The following is a 23,122-nucleotide window of genomic DNA, read 5'->3' as shown; positions in this document are numbered from 1 at the left end:
CACCGAGCAGCTGGAGCGCCGCGGGTGGTAATTATGCATGTGTGTGTGCTGCACGCGTGCACATGGTGGAAGCCGGGCCCTGTTGCAGCATACCAGTTGCAGCGGGATCCGGAACCCACCACTGACACAAACTGACAATAAATAATGGCATGACAAAGTAGCAACAATGTTGCACTGGAGTATCTGCAAGAAATTTCATTTGGCAACAAGCAAGAACTGGAAGGATCACAAATGTACAAAGTAACAGACAATGAAGAAGCTATTGTGTTCGGAGACTCTATAATTCAAAAAGTCAAGCACCTGACACATGAAACACCAGATTTAATAACTGTTGATAGTAAAGACAAAAAATGTAAATAGTGAATGTTGCAGTATCTAAAGCCAGCAGAAGAGAAGAGAAAGAACCTGAGGGGAAAAATATTAAACAACCACCTCTGCCAATACCAAGCCAATGGAAGGACTGAAGTATCAAGGACCATGTTTACTGATTTAACTGATTTACTGAAATAAAAATGCCTATTCTAATCCAGCCATAATAGCAATTGGTCTGTATAACAATATTTTTTGTCCTGTTTTATGCCTCTCAAAGTCACTTGTTTGTGACTCAAGAAGCCATATATATTTGACAAATAAAGAAACAATTAAATGACATGCATCAAGAACCAAGATGATCATGATATCAGGTATATTTTAAAAAATGCGCTTAGCTTATACCTGTTACCGCGAGTACAGCAACCTGTATTTCTCAAAGGGTTAAGACCAACTTTCAACACTTGATCTTTAGCCATGCTAGCTCAAATTCTTCACATCCGTCACACAAAGCTCAACATTACAGTTCAAATGAAATCCAACTTTCTCTATTATATTGAAGAATAGACCAATTGTATGCCATCCACTTGGTATCAACTTAGTAACCACATAGAAAGAACTTCTCCAGGAAAATCAAGGGCAAATATGAGGCCTTAGTTGACCCCTATTAATCTTCTATGTGAGAGTTCCTGTGCATGCAGAAGCCTCTGCATTTACATTGGTATTCATGTATTCACCCCTCATATCTATTTGCCTGGACATCCAGCAAAACCAGTTTCCATACCTTAAAGGTTCATGGATCAGGATCATATGGCGCACCTCACAGACTATACATTATATTATGTACAATACAGAAAGGTGAAATCTCCTAAATTTCCTAAAAATAGGCAAAAATTACATTTGATTTAATTGAATTAACATGTAGTTAACATAATGCAGTATACTATCCATGTGTTTAATAACTTCTGACTTGTTAAAAACAGAAAAATGTGAGCAATATTTAGACAGATTCTGGATTATAGGAAACTGCATGCAGGCTTCAGGCTAAGATTGTAGACTCCTGATAAGAAGCTTAAACAGGACTCTAAATTCAGTTAAATTCAGAAATGATAATAATGTTAGCAGTGTGCTATGTCTTAACCACTCCTACCCAATACTGTTTGATAGGGATTCATGCAATTTCAAAATAATTCAGCATAAGTGTTTCACAGCTTATATGAGCACAACACTTCTTTGTCTTCATTAAAGCGGCCCAGTTTATGGTTGATGGCTAATAATGATAATAATCAAATCACATAATTAATTAAATGTGTTAACCATCTAGAACAATGGTGTCAAACTCAAGGCCCGAGGGCCAGATCCAGCCCATGAGGTGCTTAGATCTGGCCACCCTGGAAACAGCAAAGGACCTGTCTGTAGTACCTCTGCCAGCAAAAGCGGATCTTGGGAGGGCCACAGGCAGCCTCCCGAGCTCCGTTTTTACTAGCAGGTGCTTGCAGGAGGCCGTCACAGCCGAAAATGGGGCCCAGGAGCCCGTTATTGCTGGCAGAGTGCTTGGACCACCACAGGCACCCCCGGCATGAGTGACATCGAGCTGGCCACATCCACCCTGTCCATGCTCATCCTGTCCCCTTGAGGTCAAATACAACCTATGTCAAATCGAATTTGGCACTCCTGATTTGGAATTTCTTTATACAAGCTATGAATGATAACAGATGCCCAAAAGTTAAATAATGACTTGTTTTGTTATCTTATTATAATTTATAGCCATAATTTACCTCAGTTGCTTCTGCTCCTTTCTTCTCTTTTGATGCTCCACTTGCATTTTTACTTCCATGCTGTAAGAAAATTTTGAAATGTCAAACTAGCATTTGAAAACAACATAAGATATTTTATACACAAGGAATAGGCAACATGGATCTCAAAAGCAACATGCCCATAGATCACTCCCTTTGCACCCACAAGGCATTTTCCCCCATTCTAAAAAGAAAACAAGAAGTTAGTAGGTTGCAAAGCACACCAATGACTTCTGGTATTGTCTTTACAAAAATCCAAACAGCTCCCACAATAGACTGCACAGATATATTTAGAAAATAAAAAGGATGCAGGAGATGCAGGATAAAAAGGATGCAATGAAGGAACTAAGGTACTGGGACATATACATAAAAATGCATATTTTATAATTCTTTTAGTAATAAGTTTACATAGCTGGCCATCTCACCCCAGATGATTCAGTATGATGAACAAGCAGTGGGTAAAACAACATATTAAAAACTATAGGTATCAAAAAATATAAAAATCACATTAAAAGTAGTATAGAGACACAAATTCTAGGCAAAGATGGAATAAAAATAGCCAGCTCAATAATGGAGACATCTAAGCATGTCCCCAGTTTTCTGAGAGCCCCAGGCCTAATATAACAAGATCTTGTGGTTTTCTGGAATTTTATATCCAAGCAATCATTTTGTGAAGGGAAGAGTTCCCCTTCTCTTATTAAGAGTTTGCATGATTTAACTACAAAAATTGCAATTGTTCTCATTGGCTTCAAAATATTGCCTATACTTTAAATTTAAATAAAATTAAATATAATATAGATTTTTATTCTATATTTATTCATTTCTGGAGCATAACCCCTCATACAACATCACAGGGATCAAACTTTTTCTTGAATACAGTATTCATATTGGGTCATCTCTTGTTGTACCAGGGGTTTTGCTCCTAAACTAGATGTGTCTGAAATAAAGCCCAAAATGTATTTCTTCTTATTTAAATTTAAATGTAATTAAACCAAAAATAACAAATACAATTACTTCTATAATCATATTCTTCTTTTGCCACATTAAAATTTGCAATAGCCTATAGGCAATTGTAGTGGCCTATAGAATTTTCATGGCCACGTAGACAGTACTTGCATTTCTTATTATGATAAATGATCTACATACTTCAATAAAGTACTATATAAAGTATAAAAACAAATAAATGCTCATCAAAGGTACATAATCTCATTACATATTTTGATTGCTGTCATGGAAAATTTGGTCACAATAAATTTTGTATACTCATCTCAGGTGGGCCGGGATGTTGTTGCAAGACAGATGGAAGAAATGAGTTCTTAGAACCTTGGAATCAAGATTCTACTATGGTATAAGATCTTATTAACCACCAAACTATACTCCATATCCTTTATCCTCTGCATAAGCCACATATGGTCTGAGAACTCAGGATATGTTGCTCTGCTGTATATTAAGTAGAGTTTCAGACTTTTGTTTCTTGATTTCCCATGTATACATAGCAGACATCCAAACATCCACCTATTAGGATGGCCAGAAACTTGCTGGATAACAATTTCAATTTGCTTCAGGCCTGGACATAAGAATGGTCTTCTATTGCTCATCCAGAGTGTCACAACCTTCCCTGCTTTGTAGCTGAATCAAAAGGATTCAATCTACCCCATAAGACCTGGTCAGTCCTCACTAGGATTGGGACTCAACATGGCAGGTGTGCTAGTCACCTCCATAAATGGGGAAAGCTCTCCTATTCGGAATGTAGTTGTGGTGCTCCAAAGCAGACATATTGCGCAACAGTGCCCTTTGAGCACTTATCAGGGAAGCCCCAGAGATTTTCTGTATGTCACTCCATCATGTATTGACTATATAAATAGTCCACCTTTGAATTTGTAAATAGTTTCATATGTGCGCATTGAGAATATAATTGTGATGTGCTTTTTAGCATTTTTGCCATATGCTAAATAAATAACTACATAGCTTACAGGAAATCCTTGACTTATATCTATTTATGTTGCAACCAAAGTTATAACAGCACTGAAAAGTGACTTATGACTGACCCTCATACTTATAACCCCCACAGTCACATGATCAAAATGTAGGTGCTTGGCAACTGGCACATATTTAAAAATAGCTGCAGTATCCCAAAGTCATGTGATCGCCATTTGAAACCTTCCCAGCCAGCTTCTGACAGCAAAATCAATTGGGGGTGGAGGTGGAGAGAGACTGGATTCATCAACAACCACATAATTAACAATTTTAGTGATTTGCTTAAATAGTATGGCAAAAAAAGTTGCAAAATCAAGATTCACTCAACAACTGCTATACTTAGTAGAGAAATTCTGGTCCCAACTACAGTTGTAAGTCCATGACTTATTGCCTGTATTTTCAAAAATGTATAATTCATTATTATTTAAAATATTCAAGGAGCCCTTATGAGAACAGCTAGAGGGTTTTTTGTACTATTATAGTGAAACTCTTCCCCAATCGATTGTGTGACAGAATGCAGCAACTGAGTACAATGCTGTCTGCTGTGCTATCATATGATTATCTAGACACAATTCTAGCACTCTGACAAATCAGTTGGGAAAGAGGCAAATGACTGATGAATCAGATTGAATAGGCAGCTTTGGAATGGCTGAAAGGTATTTTGTCCCAGTTTGACGTAGAAGATCTCCAAAGATCAGCGAGAGACAGAAGAAAGATCATCGACATCGAGGAATCTTGTTTTAGAGGAAGATAAATGAAAACAACATCCTGCCAGCCTGAAAAAATCTCCAGCCAGATTTTATTAATGCACTTATTTTGCTTCTAGAAAGAGATGGGATGTATGAAGTAGCAATATATAGAGAACAAATTTAACTGTGCCAGGATAAGTTTAATACTGCCTATGAAGAAATTAATTTTGAAATGTTCAACAGGCACATATAAATTACCTGCTTATCAAAAAAGCTCTAGTAAGGTAGGAAAAAGGGGAAGAAACCAACCGGCATTGTTTGATTGCTTTATCTGACTATTGTTCAACTTAATCATCCTTGCACAAATAAAAGGAGACTAATTTTTTTCCCTATATGCAGTTATGGCACTGAAGGAAAAAATGACATTATCTTTTTGACACTTTCTTTCAATATTGTATCTTCCACAAGAACCCAAAACAGTGTTATGAATGTTTATCTTTCATTACCAGAATTTTCACTAAAATTCAAAACAAAATAAAAAGTTAAAATATGTATTAAAACTCCAATGTATTAAAAAAATAAGTAAATATTTGACGTATAACAATAATTCTATATCAGTGCATTAATTGCTGGGAAACTATCTCCAATTAATTTATTCACTATAAATGAAATAAACTTCATTGAAAGCTGCCTGAGTATTTATGGTGATTCTTAATTGCTGCTAGTTATTTGATATTGAGGTATTGATTATTGCCATCATCAGAGTTGATTCTTAGCAACCATGTAAATAGATTTCCAAGATGTTCTGTTCCTAGATGTTGAAACTGTGTACTCATCACCACTATGATCAAGTATATCCACCCTGCACAGTTAAAATACTCAAAAGGATGTCACACAGAAGAAAATCAAGAACTTATTCTTCATTGTTCCAGAATGCAAGACAAGGAATGATAGATTTAAATAACATGAAAGCAGTTTTCAGCTGAAAAAAATCTTTCACAGAAACACTGGTTCAATAGGGAAACAGTTACCCTATTGAAATAGCAGATCCCTTCCAGTCTTGCAAGGTAGTTCCGATCAGAAACACAGCCAGGCGTACTAGCTCTATCTTTATTGTAAGGTTAGATTAATCTTGCAAATCTCACCAAAGCTCACTTTTATTTCTCCCCAAAACTAGAGAGAATCCCTTCTGAGACACTTTTGCTCCTCTTCCTGATTCAAATCTCATTTATGAGGCCTTGCGTAGGCTGACTCTCTTCATTTCCACATACACATTCCCTTTTCACATTCCCTTTCGCTAAACATGTTCAAGCACAGGAAGCTATTGTAGAAGCTTTAAATTGGATTCCAGAATCAAGCAATGATTAATGCTCCCTTCCAATTAGTAACATTTGGGTACTGGCAGGATGTAAGTTATCTTGAGGTAAAATGGTTGGCCTATGAAATACAAAACATATATTTTTAAATTTTTATATATTTTTGTATATAAATTATATACATACATACATTTAGAAATATTTATATTATAGAAATATAGGTTATAAATATTAATATAGGTAATAAATATATGTAAATATTTATAAATATTTATAAATGTGGGGGAAATAGAAGTATGCATACATGAAATCTATACTAAGTTCTCCTTGATTAGGAAAAAATTCAGAGGAATAACACAAATTCAAGTTCAGCATTTATCCAATTCTTGTTATGATTAGTTCTGTCTGGAATAAGATTTTATGCAATGTTGCACCAGTCATTTCTGTGAAGGTATCAAAGTAAACAGGCTATAAATAGACAACTATAAATATTAGTATGAGGACAGGAATTGTAATTTGTTATTTTAACCTACACATATCAAAATTAGCTATTCTGTATGAAATAGAATAGATTATTCACTTTAATTCAATGAAGTTCAGTAAAGTGCTGTAAAAGCATGATCAAGGGCTATATACTTCAATTTTGGAATTTTGTTCTTCAAGACAAACCAAAAGAGATTATGTTGCAAATAATTGTTATCAGTAGCAAAAACATTGCATGAGCTACACTGAAGTTAACTGAAAAAAACTTGAAATCTGAGTCATGCAATTTTTGATACAGCATAGTTTGGTGTCGGTGGCCCAATAGTACACAACTTCTTCAGATCTGGGCCTTTGAGAAGTATTCTGGTCCAGGCTCCAATAAGTGGAGGCAAGATAGAAACTAAATATAGTGTAATATTTAAATAAAATGCACATTAACTTCCCATGTATTTTATTATATCTTAAATTTCAAACTTTGTATATCAAATGGCTGGGATTCGAAAAACCAAATCCTCCCTCACTAATTGTTAATGGCATTTGCTATAAAAATATTTCTGGAATCAAAGAACTGAAAATTTCTAAACAAAAAGTTTATTTTCTGAAAATATTTTTTGAATATTTGAATAAGAATTCCTCTCAGAATTTAAATTGGTCAAGAAATAATATTCATTTTGAGAACATTCACCTTTCCCTAAAGGGTGTGGCATAGTGACTCACATCTATCCATATCTGAAGAAACATATACATATACATACATACATACATACATACATACATACATACATACATACCAGTACATACATACATACATGTTGCTGGGTTATATCTTTCGATATACACATACCCAAATATTTAATGGATTTGGTACCAATAAAGAATTGATATTCCTTAATGGATCGGTGACCAGAATTTGTATGTATTGACATCAACTCTGATTTGGACAAGTTGATAGAGTCTCCTGCTATTTGGCTAAAGACATCAATCATCTACATCAACATAGGAATTATAGTATGAGTTTTAGAAATAAACAGAAAAATGTCATTTCCAAATAAGACAAATTTATATTCAACTAAATTATGACCTATTACATAAATCTTCTTATGTGGACTTTGGCACAAGCCAAAGGTTCCAAACTATACCAAAAAGCAAGAATGAAAGTGGACTTCCTTGTCTAGTTCCTCTTAACAATGGGAAAGTAGCAGAAAATGATAGATGATGTGAATGAACCTTTAACATACACTCTGCTTAGAGAGAAATATCTATCAAATGTAATTTAGTGGCAATATCTACAGTTGCAATGTTTGTTAACATTTCTATCTTGCCTAGGCAATGAGAGATTATTTTAACTTTTATACCATGGATGTAAATGGACTTTAAACTACGACTTATACAGCAAAAAATAAATTGCAGAATTTATTGGACTCCATTATGCCTTTATACAAAAGGATCCTTCTCAGTCTACTGGCCAATATCAAGTATAATATAATGTTCTTATCAGTTTAATATCTAATACGTTTTGATTCGGCACCACCCAGAGTTTGTAACTGTATAAGATGGACAGCTGTATAAATCTTAGAAAGAAAGAAAGAAAGAAAGAAAGAAAGAAAGAAAGATAAAAGAGAGATGGTAGGTAGGTAGGTAGGTAGGTAGGTAGGCAGGCAGGCAGGCAGGCAGGCAGGCAGGCAGGCAGACAGACAGGCAGGCAGGCAGGCAGGCAGGCAGTCCATCCATGGCAGGATTTTGCTGGAGATGTAAGAAGGACAATGCTTCTTTAAAGCATATGTTTTTTCAGTTCAGCTTTGGGAGAAAGAAGTGTAGTGTAGTATAAGTGTTATTGTACAACATCAAAATTTTCAGAGGATAATATTCTCTTGAATTAGATACACAGTACACAGTACACAGAACCTGGCAACTGGACTATGTAAGTGGATTCCCCATGGCCTTATTATAGCTGGAGACTGATGTTGTAACATTGGGAAGATAAATTCATCATGTATGACTTTGAATGGTTAAATATAATGAAATACAGTAGGTTAAAATAAGTATTATAATTACATAACAGTAGCTGCCTAGAGTTGCTTGACAATGAGGCATATAAATTAATAAATTGAATAAATAGTTTTAAAAGTATATGTGTATACTTAGTAGGGTTTTATCTATGCGCCCAACCCAATTACAACCTATAAGATCTACACCAAATTTGCTAGCCACCTGTGACTGCAGGAAGCAACACAGGTCTGTATGAACACATTTAATGCCATCTTATGATATAAAAAAGTTTTTAAAAATATCATAAAGAAAAAATGTTAAAATACAATAAACCTAAAAAAGGAGGGAACACGCACCTGACATTTACAGAGGTGCCTTTTGCAAAACTATGGTAAAAGGAAACCAGTATAGACACCTCCCAAGTATCAGGGGGAAAGTCTTCCAGAAGATAGGCTGTGTTTGCATAGTGAAGGCCTAGTTTTCAGTACACTAACCATAACATAGCAGTCTCTGAATCACACAGCACAAGCTCTTCCAGAACTTTTCCAGTGTTAGTGATCAAGCAAGTCCACAATAAGGAAAATGACCTGTATCTTGGTCTCTCACTTTTTAGGGCCTTATATGCTAAACATTATAGTGGATGCCCACTACATTATGTAGTAAAATATATGGTTACATGACCCATCTCTTTTGCAAGTTTAAAATAATTTCCTAAAGTTAGCAAAATCAGCAAATAGAATGAATGATCTTCTTGTGACACGATTGCAAGTTAATTCAGGAAGCTCTTCTGCAATGATAACTACCAAATTTCAAAATATGTGTATCATAATTTATTTTAAAAAGTCTTTCATAAGCCAGAAATACCCTGTACTAAAGACATTAAAAGCAAAAATATAGTTCATAGATGTTCAGGGGGAAAAAAGATTCTATAGCTTTTACTTTATCTCAGAACCCTTGATCATTCTCTTCTTTCCCAATGGCAAATTGGGGAGGAGAAAAACATATAATTCTTTTTGAAAAGCCATTTAACTTTGTGATAATCATATACAATAGCATAATCATGAATGCTATTTTAATTAGGTAAGACCTGCAGTTCCACCCTCCATAAATATGGAAGCCACCCAATCTGCATTGAAAATTATGGACTTTTTTTTACAATGAAAAAGCTTTGCATGCCATTTTCATAAATCATCAATTAAATTGCCCAAAATGTTTTGAAGGCCTTAATCAGAAGAACAACTTTTATTATTTCCAAATCTGGCTTACTGCCTACACTCCAAGATGAATCGGGGGATTTAAAAGGTTTCTTTCAATCCGATTTATTCAACGAACAAAGAGTGTAAATCCTACCCTTCAGAACCGTGTCCACTTTTCTTTTCTAATCAATCAAACTTTCATGTCAGAAAGTTAAAGTTAAAAAATAAAAGAATTCACAATAGGCCAGCTATTCCGTGCGTAAACTTTCACAAGGGCGTAAACTTTCTGCTTCGCCAATTCATCCCTGGTGTAAAAGCCCACAGGTACGCCCTCCGCAAGACAAGGAAGGATTTCCATCCGAGAGGATTAACGACCGACACTCCCTCAGAACGACATCAAACACCGGATCTCCAAAACCCGCAGCAAACATAACTCCACGTGTATTTACCGTCGCATACCACCAACTCGCGAACGCCATCGCGGGGACCGCTACCAGCTCTCCTTCCAAGTTCGGTTTCAGCTCTTAAGAGAGAACGCACGAAACTCCCAGCTATGCGCGTCTGGCTGCGACTGTCTGACCCGAGGGCTTGGGAATATGTGCGGGCAAAGAGCGGGGCGTGGAGAAGCCGCTGCGCCCTTCAATCGATCCGCCCCCAAACAGACAGCAGAGTAAGGAAAGTTTGAAGAAGGTGGTCCGTGCCTATGTGGTTGTCTGCTAGCTGGAGCCCCGCCTTTCTGCTTTGATGTTACTGTAACAGGGGGTTTTGCCCAGAAGTAATCGTCTTTTTGGACAAACTACGCGCGAATCCAATCGGCGAAGACGGACCCCACCCTCCTCTCCGAGATAGACGGTGGTAAGGAGGAGAACGGTGTCTCGATCCAACTTCCCTTGGTGCCCGCTGCACCGCCCAAAACCACCTAAGTGTGATTTAATTGTTTGGACCCAGTTCCTGGAAGAAGGGAAGGCGTGTCTCCACTCATTGTCTTTCTTTCTAAACTCCTAGTATTTTCTGGATAACCCCCCCCCCTTTTTGTCAGGATATCTTAATTTTTAAAAAGTCTGGCCAAGAAGTCATATCCCCCCTCACCCCCGCATTCATAGATAAAGAAACACACTTTGCCCCAGACAAAAATGAAGTGCTCATAAACTCTCTATGTTCCCACATGTGCTAACTTGGATGAATTATGACTTACTAATTACCAGGACAATGGACCATAAACTAACCACACTAGTTTGGTTTTCACAAAATAGGGAAACACTTTGTTGCCAATCGCTTGAAAGCCCGAAAGAATATACAAAGTCATCTACTATAAATTCTGAGAAGGATATTTCAAATGCTCCTTATTCTTCTTGGGGTACCTAGGTCACTAACTGTCAAAGAACACAAGTTTTTTTTCAGTGCAAGGCCTTTCCCCAGTATCTTGACTTCCCCACAGTTTGCAAACAGCATTGAAAAAGGAGTAGCACTGGGGGAAAAGGTGTGGCTATGAATAATGTGCTGCACAATTTGTGAATGTGTTGCAAGGAATCTCCACCTGCCATATTCGCCCTGCTATCCCACAAACAGGCCATAAGGTCAGCCACTCAACAACCTACTTTTCCAGGCACTATGAAGTAACTTAATGGTAGAAATCAAACTACGACATTCCACTGCAGTATCTATCATTTCATAGCAGGAATATCTGCAAGATGAGCACTCACCTGTACTAGAAATAAGATAGAGGTCTTGATAAATGACATCAGACCCACCTTTCATCTCTTCTCTGGGTCAAGAAGCCTAAATTGTAAGAACCTCTCTCCATTAAAGAGGAGGGAACATGCCCCAAATCCTGAAGGCAATCTGTTAACTAAATATCCTGATTTCTATTGGAGCCACTATAGGAGGGTTCCACTATAGGAGGGTTCCAAAACCGCGGTCGACTAAAGCGCGTGTGACTAAAGCGTGGTGACAAAACCGTGCCGTCAAAACCGCGTGACAACAGCGTGCCGACAACAGTGCGCCAACAACAGCGCGCCGACAGAAGCGCGCTGTAACATAACCCTAAACCTAACCCTAAACCTAACTAAACCTAACCCTAAACCTAACCCTAAACCTAACCCTATACCTAACCCTAAACCTAACCCTAAACCTAACCCTAAACCTAACCCTAAACCTAACCCTAAACCTTACCTTAAGTTAAATCGCGCTTCTGTCGGTGCACTGTTGTTGGCGCGCTTTTGACATCGCGGTTTTAGCACCGCGGTGGTGTCGGCGCGCTTTTGACGTTCGCGGTTATGTCGTGCCACGCTATAGGAGACCAACTAGGTTTCATTTAAACCAGAGAATGACATGAAACTGAATGATGACAATGTAGCATATGAATGCTATTGAACATACAGAGGCTCAGAGCCTGGATTCACACAGCACACTGTGTTGTAAACAAGCAGTAACGAATGTGTTTAGAAAGCTCATTGTTTTAAATGGCAGGGTACATACAGCAGGCCATGATATTGCACAGTTTACATGATAGTTAATCCACATTTCCGAGTTCACACGGATATGCCGTTTTATAACTATACCCTCTGTTTTCAGAGCACGTTAAATGTGCTTGCTGCTTCGTTACTTGGTAAACCGTCCCTACGTGTCAAGTGTGACTTGGTATTGCGCTTTATAAATCACACTATTAAAATTTGCCGCCCTGCGCAAACACAACCTGGGACGATAAAGTTTGCAAGTCAAAGATAGCTTTGAAACCTCATACTTTAGTAGAAACCGCCCCGAGACAAAATTCGGGACGCGCAGAGTCAGTTTCCCAAAGGATTCCATCTCCGGGTTTAAAGTAGCCCAAATATGCCCGCTAAACTATTTAAAAGGGGGCAATAATAGTCACCATTTTTCAAAAGACTGCAGGGAAGGGCTCAGCAGGTCTTTGAAGCGCCCTCGCCGACCAGCCTTCCTCCAGCGGGCGCCCTGGAAATGACAGCCTACGGCACTTATCGCCCATCAGTTGACAAGGGAAATTGCAGGGCACATCTGGGGAGAGCGAGAGGCTAAAAAAAAAGGGCGGCGTCACGACGGGAGGCGGCCTGCGCGTACGCAAACCAGGGCGCGCGCGCACCCCAAATTCCCTCATTCCAGCAGCTGCTCCACCCCACCCAATTCTTTTCCCCGCAGCTCCTCAGCTCGGCTCCTCGGTTCTTCCGCGCGCCGCCGATCTTGGCTCCTCGCCGCTCTGGGCGCTGGCGAATTTCTGCTGCGCTTCGCCCCCAAAACCTCGGCCCCGACCGACCGTCACAGGGCGACGTTTTTCGCCCCTCTTATTCGAAAGGGGGGGAAAAGGAACGAGCCCTCTTAGCGACTGTTTGGTTCAGCTTCGTTCCCGCCCGGCCGCCGCCTTCGACTTACCTCTTTGGTGGGTTGCTTCTTGCCTTTCGTTGGCTGCGACATGACGGCTGAGGCGGCGCTTTGGCTCCTCGCAGGCCGTTTGCCCCTTGCGGCGTGTTGACGGGACTCTGCGGTAAACCCCCAAGAACAAGGAAGCGAGGCGAGCAGCGGAGGAGGATCCGGCAGGGAGCTACGAAACTTTTCCGACGGACCCCGTGCCAAAATCAGGCGGCTGTGGCGCCTCCTCTTCCTGCGGCCGCCGCTTCAGTCTCGGAGAATTTCTCCGGGAGGAGGTTCACTGCGAAAGGGCTGGGTGGCACATTGTTGTATTCCCCGAGCCGGCTGTGCCTTGCCTGTTCAAAGGCTGCTAACCTAGCCTCTGAGCGCCGTTTCATTCTAGCTTGTTTCAAAGGAGTCTCATTTTACAAAGGTTACAACGCATTCAGGAACACACACACACACACACACACACACAGACAAACATACAGAGAGAGAGAGAGAGGGGGGGGGGGAGAGGGAGGGCATCTATTAATCAAGTTTCTTGATGGTTTGGCCTGGTGGGTGACAGATCTCTCCTTAATTTCTAAAAAATGAAGCATTTTAGTACCTAAGCTGCACAGGGCAATATTATTTTCCTTTTCTTAAAAACCAGATGTGAAGCCATGAGGTCCAGGTTTGACTCTGGTTAGTGCTTGGATGAGATAAACAATTATTTGACAATTCCAGATAAGTTATCTAAGATGAAAGGGGAAAAATCCAGACAGGCCTTTACATCTGGAAGCCTCTCCCACTAAACTTGGTGTAGTTTATTTGACAGCTTATATAGACATTCCTGAGTTCAATTACTGTCAGGAACAACAAAAGCAAAAAAAAAAAAGTTGCTTAAAACTTAATTGAACTCACTCAAAAGAAATACCAGGGCAATTTATACAATTACAAACAGGCATGATATAATTACCCTAGCTAAATGCAAGTTAAAAAAGAACATTTCAAGTGAAAAGAACTTTTATCAAAAAAGTGAAAAAATGAAAAGAATGTTGATGCCAAATAAATTATTTGCCAAAGGAATGCCAAAGGAATTATTGTCTAATCATTATATCTGTGCAAACTATAGCCACCTCAATTTTGAAAAGAGTAGCTCATAAAGTAGGGCTTGGAAAAGCAAATAAATTGTTATGAGAGCATATATTTTTATAGGCCCTTGAGAATTAGTACTGAGTCTTAGGCACCTTACACAGTTTGGCTTTCTGGATATTTCTGAAGTAAGCTCCAAATATTCTGGCTCACCATTATGTATACTGGTTGCGTACAAAACATCTGCAGCAGTGCTTCTCAACCATAAGCAACTTTAAGGCATATAGCTTTCGACACCCAGAATTTTCCAGCTAGATTGGGAAACACTCAATTACATAGATAGGTTTCCCACCCTCCTGTAAGCTGTTACCCACAATTATGAGCTTTTCTACATGACCTGGGCACAAGCATTGTTTCCACGATCACATTGAAATGACTTGTCTGAATGACATCAGCCTTAGTTCACCTTCCTCACTAAGGCAACCTGCAATCTTATTTTCCTGTTCTACTATAAAAATGGTGCTTTTAGATTTATATCGGCAGAAGACTGGATGTGTGGTTTCTCTCTTCAGTCTAACAATGTCTGCCCCTCCCCCATTGCAGGAATGTCAAACTCAAGGCCCACAGGATGGCTCTGGCCTGCGGGGCAATTAGATATGGGCTGCCCTATAAACAGCAAAGGAATGGCCCATAGTGCCTCCATCAGCAAAAACAGATCTCAGTAGGGCCGCAGCCCTCCCCCAAGTTCCATTTTTGCTGGCAGAGAGCTGAAGAAGGCTGTTGCATCTGAAAAAAGATGTTGAGCTGGGCATGCCCACCTTGGCCATGCCCCCCACCCGCCCCTAGGTCAAACACAACTCTGATGCAGAGGTGGGTTACTGCCAGTTCAACCCAGATTGGCTGAACAGGTAGTAGCAATGGCGGGAAGCTCCCCCCACCTACCCAGACGCTTCTGCACATGTGCAGAAGCATTGTGTGCGCACGGACGTGTACATGGGAACATGTCTAAACCAGTAGTAAAGAAATTAGCAACCCACCTCTGCCCTGATGCCATCAATGAAATTGAGTTTGACACCCCTGCCCTATTGCTTGCTGTTAACCACAGTAGAACAAATTCCCCTGTGGTTACTGGTTGTGCCCTCCATGGTCATTTTAGAGTATCTGTGTCAAGAGAGAGGAACGTGTCCACATAAAACCTAGACTTTGTCTCTTGCTTTCCAATATGGGTGGTAATAGTAAATAAATTAAGGGAATGTAAACATAAAGCAATTAATTATCTTGAAATAAGTTTCTATCTTCAAAAGAGGATTACATCTTTTGACAGCTTCTAAAAAATTACAATGTTTCTTCGTTAACCACAGATTTGATGCATACCACACTTCCTTGCTTTTAACCATAAGTGATGTAAGCTTGTGCCTGAGGTGTGAGATCTGGACATATTTCCATGATTAATATGAAAGAAATATTAAAGCCCAAATAATTCCTGCTTCACTTTGGTTGGATGCAATGTTAAGCATTTCTGACACTAATCCCATGTAGTTCCCATATCCATCTGCAGAATACAAAAAAATTGCAGACTGGGGAAAGGTAAAAAATAATAATTTGACATTAGTTCATAAAATACCTGATACGATTGTTGAACTTGTATACCCATTCATATGAATGAATGTGATTTTTAAAATCTAAGATTTGAGATTTTCAGCTCTTAGTTCATATTCTTAACTACTAACCTATTATATGTATCAGGCCTGCAGCCATCTTTTCTTTTGGATCTTTGGCCTGCCACACTTTCTATTATTCTGCTATGCATTTTCTATTGTGGGAAAATGGGGGTGGTGGTCATGGTAAGGAGTTGCATACTAAGTAGCCATAAGAAAATTCTTTCTAGAAAGCCAAGAAAGAACACTCTTTGTCTCTGCACCACTCAGGGGTGGGTTCCTGCCAGTTCTAACCTCTTCTATTGAAGAGGTTCCACAAATCTACAATGTTGTTTAGAACTGGTTCAAGCTCCCTCCCCCCCACCCGTCCGCACATTATCAAGATGAAGAGTGAGAGGAGGAATTCTGGGAATTAAAGTCCACAAGTCTTAAAGCTGTAAAGTTTGAACACCCCTGGTTTTTTTTCTAAAGAGTTAGGGATGCAAGGGTCTTATAACTTGACAGCTTTAAGACTTGCATGCTTCAATGCCAGAGTTCCTGAGCCAACATGATTGGAGGAGGAATTCTGGGAGTTGAAGTCCACAAGTCTTAAAGCTGTCAAGTTTGAACACCCCTGGGGTTTCTTTTTCTAAAAGATTAGGGGGTGCAAGGGTCTTGTAACTTGACAGTTTTAAAACTTGCATGCTTCAAATGCCAGAGTTTCTGAGCCAACATTTTGATTGCTAAGCAAGAATGTTGTTAAGTGAGTTTCACCACATTTTACAAGTTGGTCACGCCCACCCAGTCACATGGCTGGCAAGCCACTCCCACCCAGTCACATGGCTGGTAAGCCACTCCCACCCGGTCACATGGCCGGCAAGCTACTCCCACAAAGCAGGCTACACCTACAGAAGAGGTTCTAAAAAAATTTGAAACCCACCACTGGCACCACTGCACCTGGCCGGAATTAGATGGGTGGAACTGCCAGCATGACAGTGGGAGATTGGACCATGAAATGGACTTGTGGGTGTAGGGACAAGATCTTAAACTTTCAACCAGGTGGGGAAAACTTAGAAGCTTTCAGATTCGGGTTTTCCCAGATGTGCCAACATGGCTCTCTTAATAAATTGGAACTTTGAGCAATACTTTGCCTTGAACTCTGATTTACTTTTGGATGCTATTTGGAACCCTGACAATACGGTTAAAATACACAGGAACCATGTAAATGAAAGAGAGGATTATTCTTGAAACACAAATTATTTTTTATGAAATTTTCTTTATTTGTGACGTTTTATTTTAAACAATACTTGAACCTCATCACATAACAGGTTTGACAGACTGTGCTGCATTCCTGAGGGCTCATAACACTGAACACTATTCTCTGCTACAAGGTTGATAAGCAAAACAGAATAGAATCCTGGAAGGATCAAGATATTAGAACTAATATTTCTTTATTAGGTGCAAGATACCAACTCTGCCCAAAAATTTATATTCCCACAATTCATCTTCTCATTCCAATGTCTTGTAGTATTCTTGCTTTTGAACATTTTGAAGAAGGTGACATGTTAAACTACTGCAGCCAAAGAAAAGGGAGAGGGCACAGGAACCAATGGCAATTTTGCTGGCTTTGGCCATGACAAATAGATATATTCTTCAAAACATTCAGGGAGAGACACAGCTGTGTAAGAGGAAAGTTGGAAGAGGTTTGGGTGGAAGGGGGGTTGGAACCAAGAGACGAAAGTAAGAGGAAAAGTTGGGAAGTCAGAAATAGGCCACAAGTATAAAGACTATCAGCTATATAAATATCACTTTTTACAATTCTTCCTGTAGTGGAAGGCCATCTGGGATAGGTAGAAGTAAAGCTACACAGTCCATAACTTGGCTTTATATGTGCCTTTCATCTAACCATAGGAACACATAAATTACAATATGTATATCATGATACAAGCCATGAGCCTTTGTATTTTGCACCATGACATTTTGCGCAAGTTTGTATTGTAAGCAGTGAAAATGCATTGTGTTTTTGCAGTGTATGTTTTGCCTCTCTTTGTTTACTTTCACTAAGGCTTATGCATGGTTCCAGTTTCTGATTTAGGTAAATGTAAAGTGCTTAGAAAACATTGCTATCTATTTTTTTTCCTGCTGGTTTGGGTGAATAGGTAGGGAAAAAATGCTTTTAAAAGTTGGCCATGCCCACCCAGTCACATGACCCCCCACTACCAAGCCACACCCACAGAACCAGTGACAAAAAAATTGGATTTCACCACTGCATCAGAACAGAGCTAATTACAAAGCTAGATGTATCTTCCTATTGTTTTTTTCTTTTTAAAGCACCCCTGTCTATTGATGTTTTTTTTCCCTGTTTTATGGACAAGTATAGAATTCTTAAATGGTTCCAGAATCATTTAAAGATTTTGATTACTGCCCCATGTGCTGCCATAAAATTATTGGCATGAAGAAAAACAAGTGCAGGTTGTGACTGGGAAGCCCTATATAGCTGTGATGGTGAACCTATGACATGTGTGCCAGAGATGGCATGTGAGGCCCTCTCTGTGGGCATGCCTGCCATCGCCAGCTGCTCTTCTGGGTTCCGTTGCGTGCATGTGCGCCAGACAGCTGGTCTAGCATGCATGTGTGCACAGCCAGCTGCTCTTTTCCGGGTACTATTGCACACATGCATGCGGGACAGCTGGTCCATTGTGCATGCGCACTGGCCATCTGCTCTCTTCCAGGTTCAATTGCATACATATCTGGCCGCATACATGTGCATGATGGAACTCGGAAGAGAGCAGCTGATCAGTGCACATGCGTGCCGGCCCAGCTGTCCAGCATGCATGTGTGCAACGGAACCCAGAAGTGCCGCTGGTGCACTTCAGTTTCAGCACTCGGTGCTGAAAAGGTTAACCATCATTGATCTATAGTGTTAGCACAGGAGAACTTACCATCTCTTCATAGGAGATCCCCACTTTATGGACAGTTAGCACTATGCAGCGTATACAGACAGCCCCTAGGTCAAGAACACTCATCTTACCGACAACTTGTACTTAAGATTGGGCTGTCTATTGCTAGAAATGCTGGACGATGTTCTCCTACCTCAAGCCAATAAACTGCTGAAGCTGCACAATGTTTTAATGAATTGCTGAAGCTGCACATGTTTAATATACAACCTGTTTTCAGCAGTTCATAACAACATTATACAGTTTCAGTGGTTCATAAAACTACCAAAGGAGAATGCTGTCTGCCATTTTTTAGTAATAGGCAGTCCATGGATAAGTACAAGTTCCACCTTACATACATATTGAAGTTAAAGGCAGACTTGGAAACAAGAACTCATTTTTAACCTGGGGACAGTCTGAAATATTGTAAGCAGACTTGCAGTTCAATTCCAAAGAAACAATGACTGTTCCTATATTATTATTGAGTTAATGAAATTGTTAATGAAGTAATTACAATACTTTCATATTAACTAACTTCTCGTGACTTAAACGTGTTTATTCTGTTGCCACGCCACAACACCACCCCCAAAATATTTTCTGAATAGCCATTTTCTGGGCTGTGGTTTCTGAAAGCTTTTATGGTATGCTGCACTAAACTTTTGCAGACTACAGTAGAATTGGGCAAGTTCTAGTAGCTGGAAGTCACATTTTAATGTTTATTTGCAAGCCTGAATCCTGTGAATAGAAGCATCTCCTCTAGCTGGGCAAAGTAAATTGTGGTTTTTTTCCCCCCCAAGTTTTTTTTTTTTAGGGAGAGTAACAGTGTTTATTTTCTGTTTCAGGTTTATTTTAGGACCAATATGCATGTACTTCCTGCCTCAAGGGTGGTAATTATGCTGCCAGTTTTCAGCAATTTCATTGCAGAAATTTAGTGGCATCATTGAAAGGACTCCAACAGTTATATAAAAAAAGAGTGGTTTAAGATCCACACTAAATCTGGGGTGCGCTTGCTCATCATGGTGTTATAAGATGCTTTTTCATAGGGTATATTTTCAATATTTTTTTTTAATTGACTGTTCTAGTGCTTTGTATCTTGCTGCTTAGAAACACTATCATTCAATTGTCCAGTAATAGCCAAGGAAAAAAGGAAACCTTGTTGCCTTGTGACATTGCCAAAATGGATTGCACAAATTGTAAGTATATTGGTGGGACATAATCTACAACATATCTGATAAGAATGCAGATAAGTTGAAATGGTTTTGGTGATAGCCATTGTGAGCCTTGAGAACCAGTAGACATTTCTTGATTTTTAAATAATGGGTTAATAATAGCAATAGATATTTCACTTGACTTTAGATGACATGAGAAATCAGACAAACATAAACTTATACACAAATGTATGGTATGTTGACTTTCCTTTTTAGTTTTGTCTCTGACAGTCACTTAGGAAACTTAGAATATCTTAACTTCTCTGTATAGGGCAAATAGGATTTCCAATTATTTTTCTCATGGCAGGACTCGCACTAAGCATGAATCAATTAGGCCGCTGACATAAAAATAGGTGTGGTTGGAAAAGAACAAGATGAAAGCAATCAACTACATAGACCAGGCCTTGCTATAGTATATGAACACTCATTTGCTGGTATCAGCTATTTCCAAATAGTGTATGTTAGATCATCCTTCTCTAAGCAAGTTTATCCAGATATGTTGGAATTACTACTCTCATAATTTCAACTATTTTTAAAAATGATGAGACATCCTGTGCCAATTACTGTGCTCTCCAGCTAATTAAAAGAATAATTCAACTAGGGCTTTGCCCTAAGCCATCACTGGTCTTCAAGCAATAAACATTATTTCATTGACTCTACTAAAAAAAAAATAGTATGAATTGCTAGGCAGGTTCCCCACCATTTCCTTGCATTCATGCATGTATCTGAGTGTAAATAAAAGAACATAACAGTCGCAGGGACTATAAAGGGAGCTGCTTGAACACAAAGTCATCTCTCCTTCTGCACTAAAATCTTACTGGAAGCTGATGGTAATAAGCAAGTCAAGAATTTCGTAAACAGTTAATTTTCCCAAAAGCTGTAACTATAGTTCCATATTGTCATTGGTGGATGGACTGGAAGAAAGCTGTATTCTGAAAATGTCTACAGACAGCCATCAGAATCAAGGTGTTGAGGCTCTGAAGGATAATATGCTGTTGGTACAGTGTCTTCATGTTAACGAAGGTCTGCCCATAAGCTCTGCTCACTTTTTTTAGAAAACAAAAATAAATCAGCTCAGATCTGAATACTAGTAAAAATTGCACTACATTGCACAAGTCTGGAAGTAAATCTGAACTGGTACTACAATAGCACAATATCTGAGGAAAAGAAATATTTGAGGAAAAATAAAACATACTGTAAAAGAATAAAAAAGATCATACTAGATTTACATATCATGAATGCAATGTATTTTGGGTTTTCTTGACTATGATTTACTAAATTTTCTTAACTATGATTTACTAAATCAATCACAACTGGCTAAGCCACAAACTGTAAAAAATAAATAAATCACAAAATAAACCATGGGTTAAAAAAAAAACAATGACTAACTTCACACAATTAAATAAGTTAAAACTGAATCAATCACATTATGTTAATCAGATGCAAATATGAGAGTAAAGGGCCTCAATTTAGCATACTGTATAAATCAAATATATTGAATAATTGCTTTGGTCTACTCTATTCCAGAAACAACCAGGAAAGCACATAACCATCAAGAGAGCAGGCAGGGGGGAAAGTGATGTCATATACATCATTACATTATCGTGCAATTGATATGAATTGTATAATTTACATTAGTCATGTCATGCCACTAATGTCACATGATGTTGCCATGATGTAGGTGATTTTATTGTGGATTCTAATAAAAGTCTATCGCAACGCAGTGTGATGAAAAGATTTCTGTAACCATTTGCAAAAAACACCAGTACATTTCTACTTATCCTAAATTTCAGTTCATCTTCAGTTCTTCTACATGAGTGTGCTTCCATCCATTCCGTAAAGTACAGTGGAGCATAATGTTTTTGAGCATGTACTCAGCTATTAATCTGATGTTTCAAATTTATTACATCATATCAAGGTGGGCAGATAACTTTCTTTCTAATGTCATGTCTTTTAGAAATTAGACCAGAAAAAGTCAGATATCAAATATGTATAATGATACAAACATTTTAAAGATAAAATATACAACTGAAACTAGAACATTTTTGATGGACTTAATGGATATTCAATTAGAAAAAAAGCAATGAAATATTATTTTTATATGTGTTTACTGCAGTGAAATTGTAAGCACAACATTGTTCCTCATAGTTCTGTATTGTCTTTTGGTGCATGGACTGGAAGAGACAAGAAAAAACTTTTACTGGAAAAAAAAGAAAAAATAACATGATTTATGGGTTTGGAGGTTAGAAGGTTAGCTTGATGAAAGAAAGAAATGATGATGTAAGAGAGAGTATGATTAAAATATAAAAGTAACTATACTTGCTGTGAAGGAGATTGGAAGCTGCTTCTTTATACTGCTTCTATTTTCCTTTCCTTTTTTTCTTTTCTATTTCTTATATGTCTTTTTTACTTTATTATTTTTCTATGTTTCACTTTCTTTTACTTAGTTTTCTTACTTTTCTTTATTATTTAATTCAAAGTTTGTGCCGCTTTTTAAATATGTTGAAAAACATCTTCAATACTTGAATGATTTAATTTGAATGAATTAAGGCCTGTTTATTTTCTATGCTATTGTTTTTCATTCCTTTTCATATTCATTCCTATTTTGCTTGATGCATTTTTGTAAGCAGTCATAGCAATGGGATTTTTTAAATAAATGTTTGATCACGTTTTCTATTGATGTTATTCCTTTTACCAAAATATTCTGCAGTCTATACACAAGCAGACGTAATGAGAAAAAGCACTGAGTAATATTTGAGACAGGTGAAAATTATAATCAACAGAAGACTTCACTTTGAAATTCAGAAGGGAGTTATACTGTATTTGACAAGTTAACTGGGTGTTGCCCGTCTGAATTCCAAGGATTGTATAAGAAGGGAGTATCTTCACCACCATGAAAGGAAACTTTTTTTTATTTACTAAAAGCTAACTGGCTTGAGATAAATTGCATTTGATTTAGCTAGAAACAAACACCTTTAGCTGTCTACTACTTTTAAAAAAATGGGACCTCAGTAGGATATTGAAATGAAAATACAATTAAAAAAATGTTTGGAGTTTGATTATAAAGGAAACCATATAGTTAGGTCTGTTTCTACTTGATTTGTCCTGTTTGATAATATTGTATTAAGTCTCTCTCTTTTTTTCTG

The 23,122-nt window shown here is 38.3% G+C and overlaps 1 protein-coding gene across 7 annotated transcripts in view; it reads right to left on the bottom strand.

Annotated features, from left to right (window-relative positions):
* CAST (calpastatin) overlaps window positions 1-13,394 on the bottom strand; it is an 84,545-nt gene extending 71,151 nt beyond the window's left edge. For 2 of the 7 annotated variants that reach the window (XM_087715738.1, XM_087715737.1), the window contains exons 1-2: window positions 13,143-13,391; window positions 2,088-2,147 (exon numbers count right to left, since the gene is read on the bottom strand). In XM_087715738.1, the coding sequence (XP_087571864.1) occupies window positions 2,088-2,147; window positions 13,143-13,184 (102 nt within the window). In that variant the 5' untranslated portion in view covers window positions 13,185-13,391. Of the gene's footprint in view, window positions 1-2,087; window positions 2,148-10,204; window positions 10,315-12,627; window positions 12,751-13,142 lie in introns of those variants that run through there. The other 5 variants (XM_087715742.1, XM_087715739.1, XM_087715743.1 and 2 more) reach the window with 5 other exon arrangements.
* Window positions 13,395-23,122: the final 9,728 nt, after the last annotated feature.

The sequence above is a fragment of the Thamnophis sirtalis genome, unplaced genomic scaffold (genome assembly GCF_051295495.1).
Source record: "Thamnophis sirtalis isolate CommonGarterSnake01/CBP01778 unplaced genomic scaffold, rThaSir2_p1.2 scaffold_5, whole genome shotgun sequence".
NCBI classification, from domain to species: Eukaryota; Metazoa; Chordata; class Lepidosauria; order Squamata; family Natricidae; genus Thamnophis; species Thamnophis sirtalis.
The sequence above is the reverse complement of the archived record's forward strand: the minus strand, read 5'-3'. Positions and strand labels throughout refer to the sequence as shown.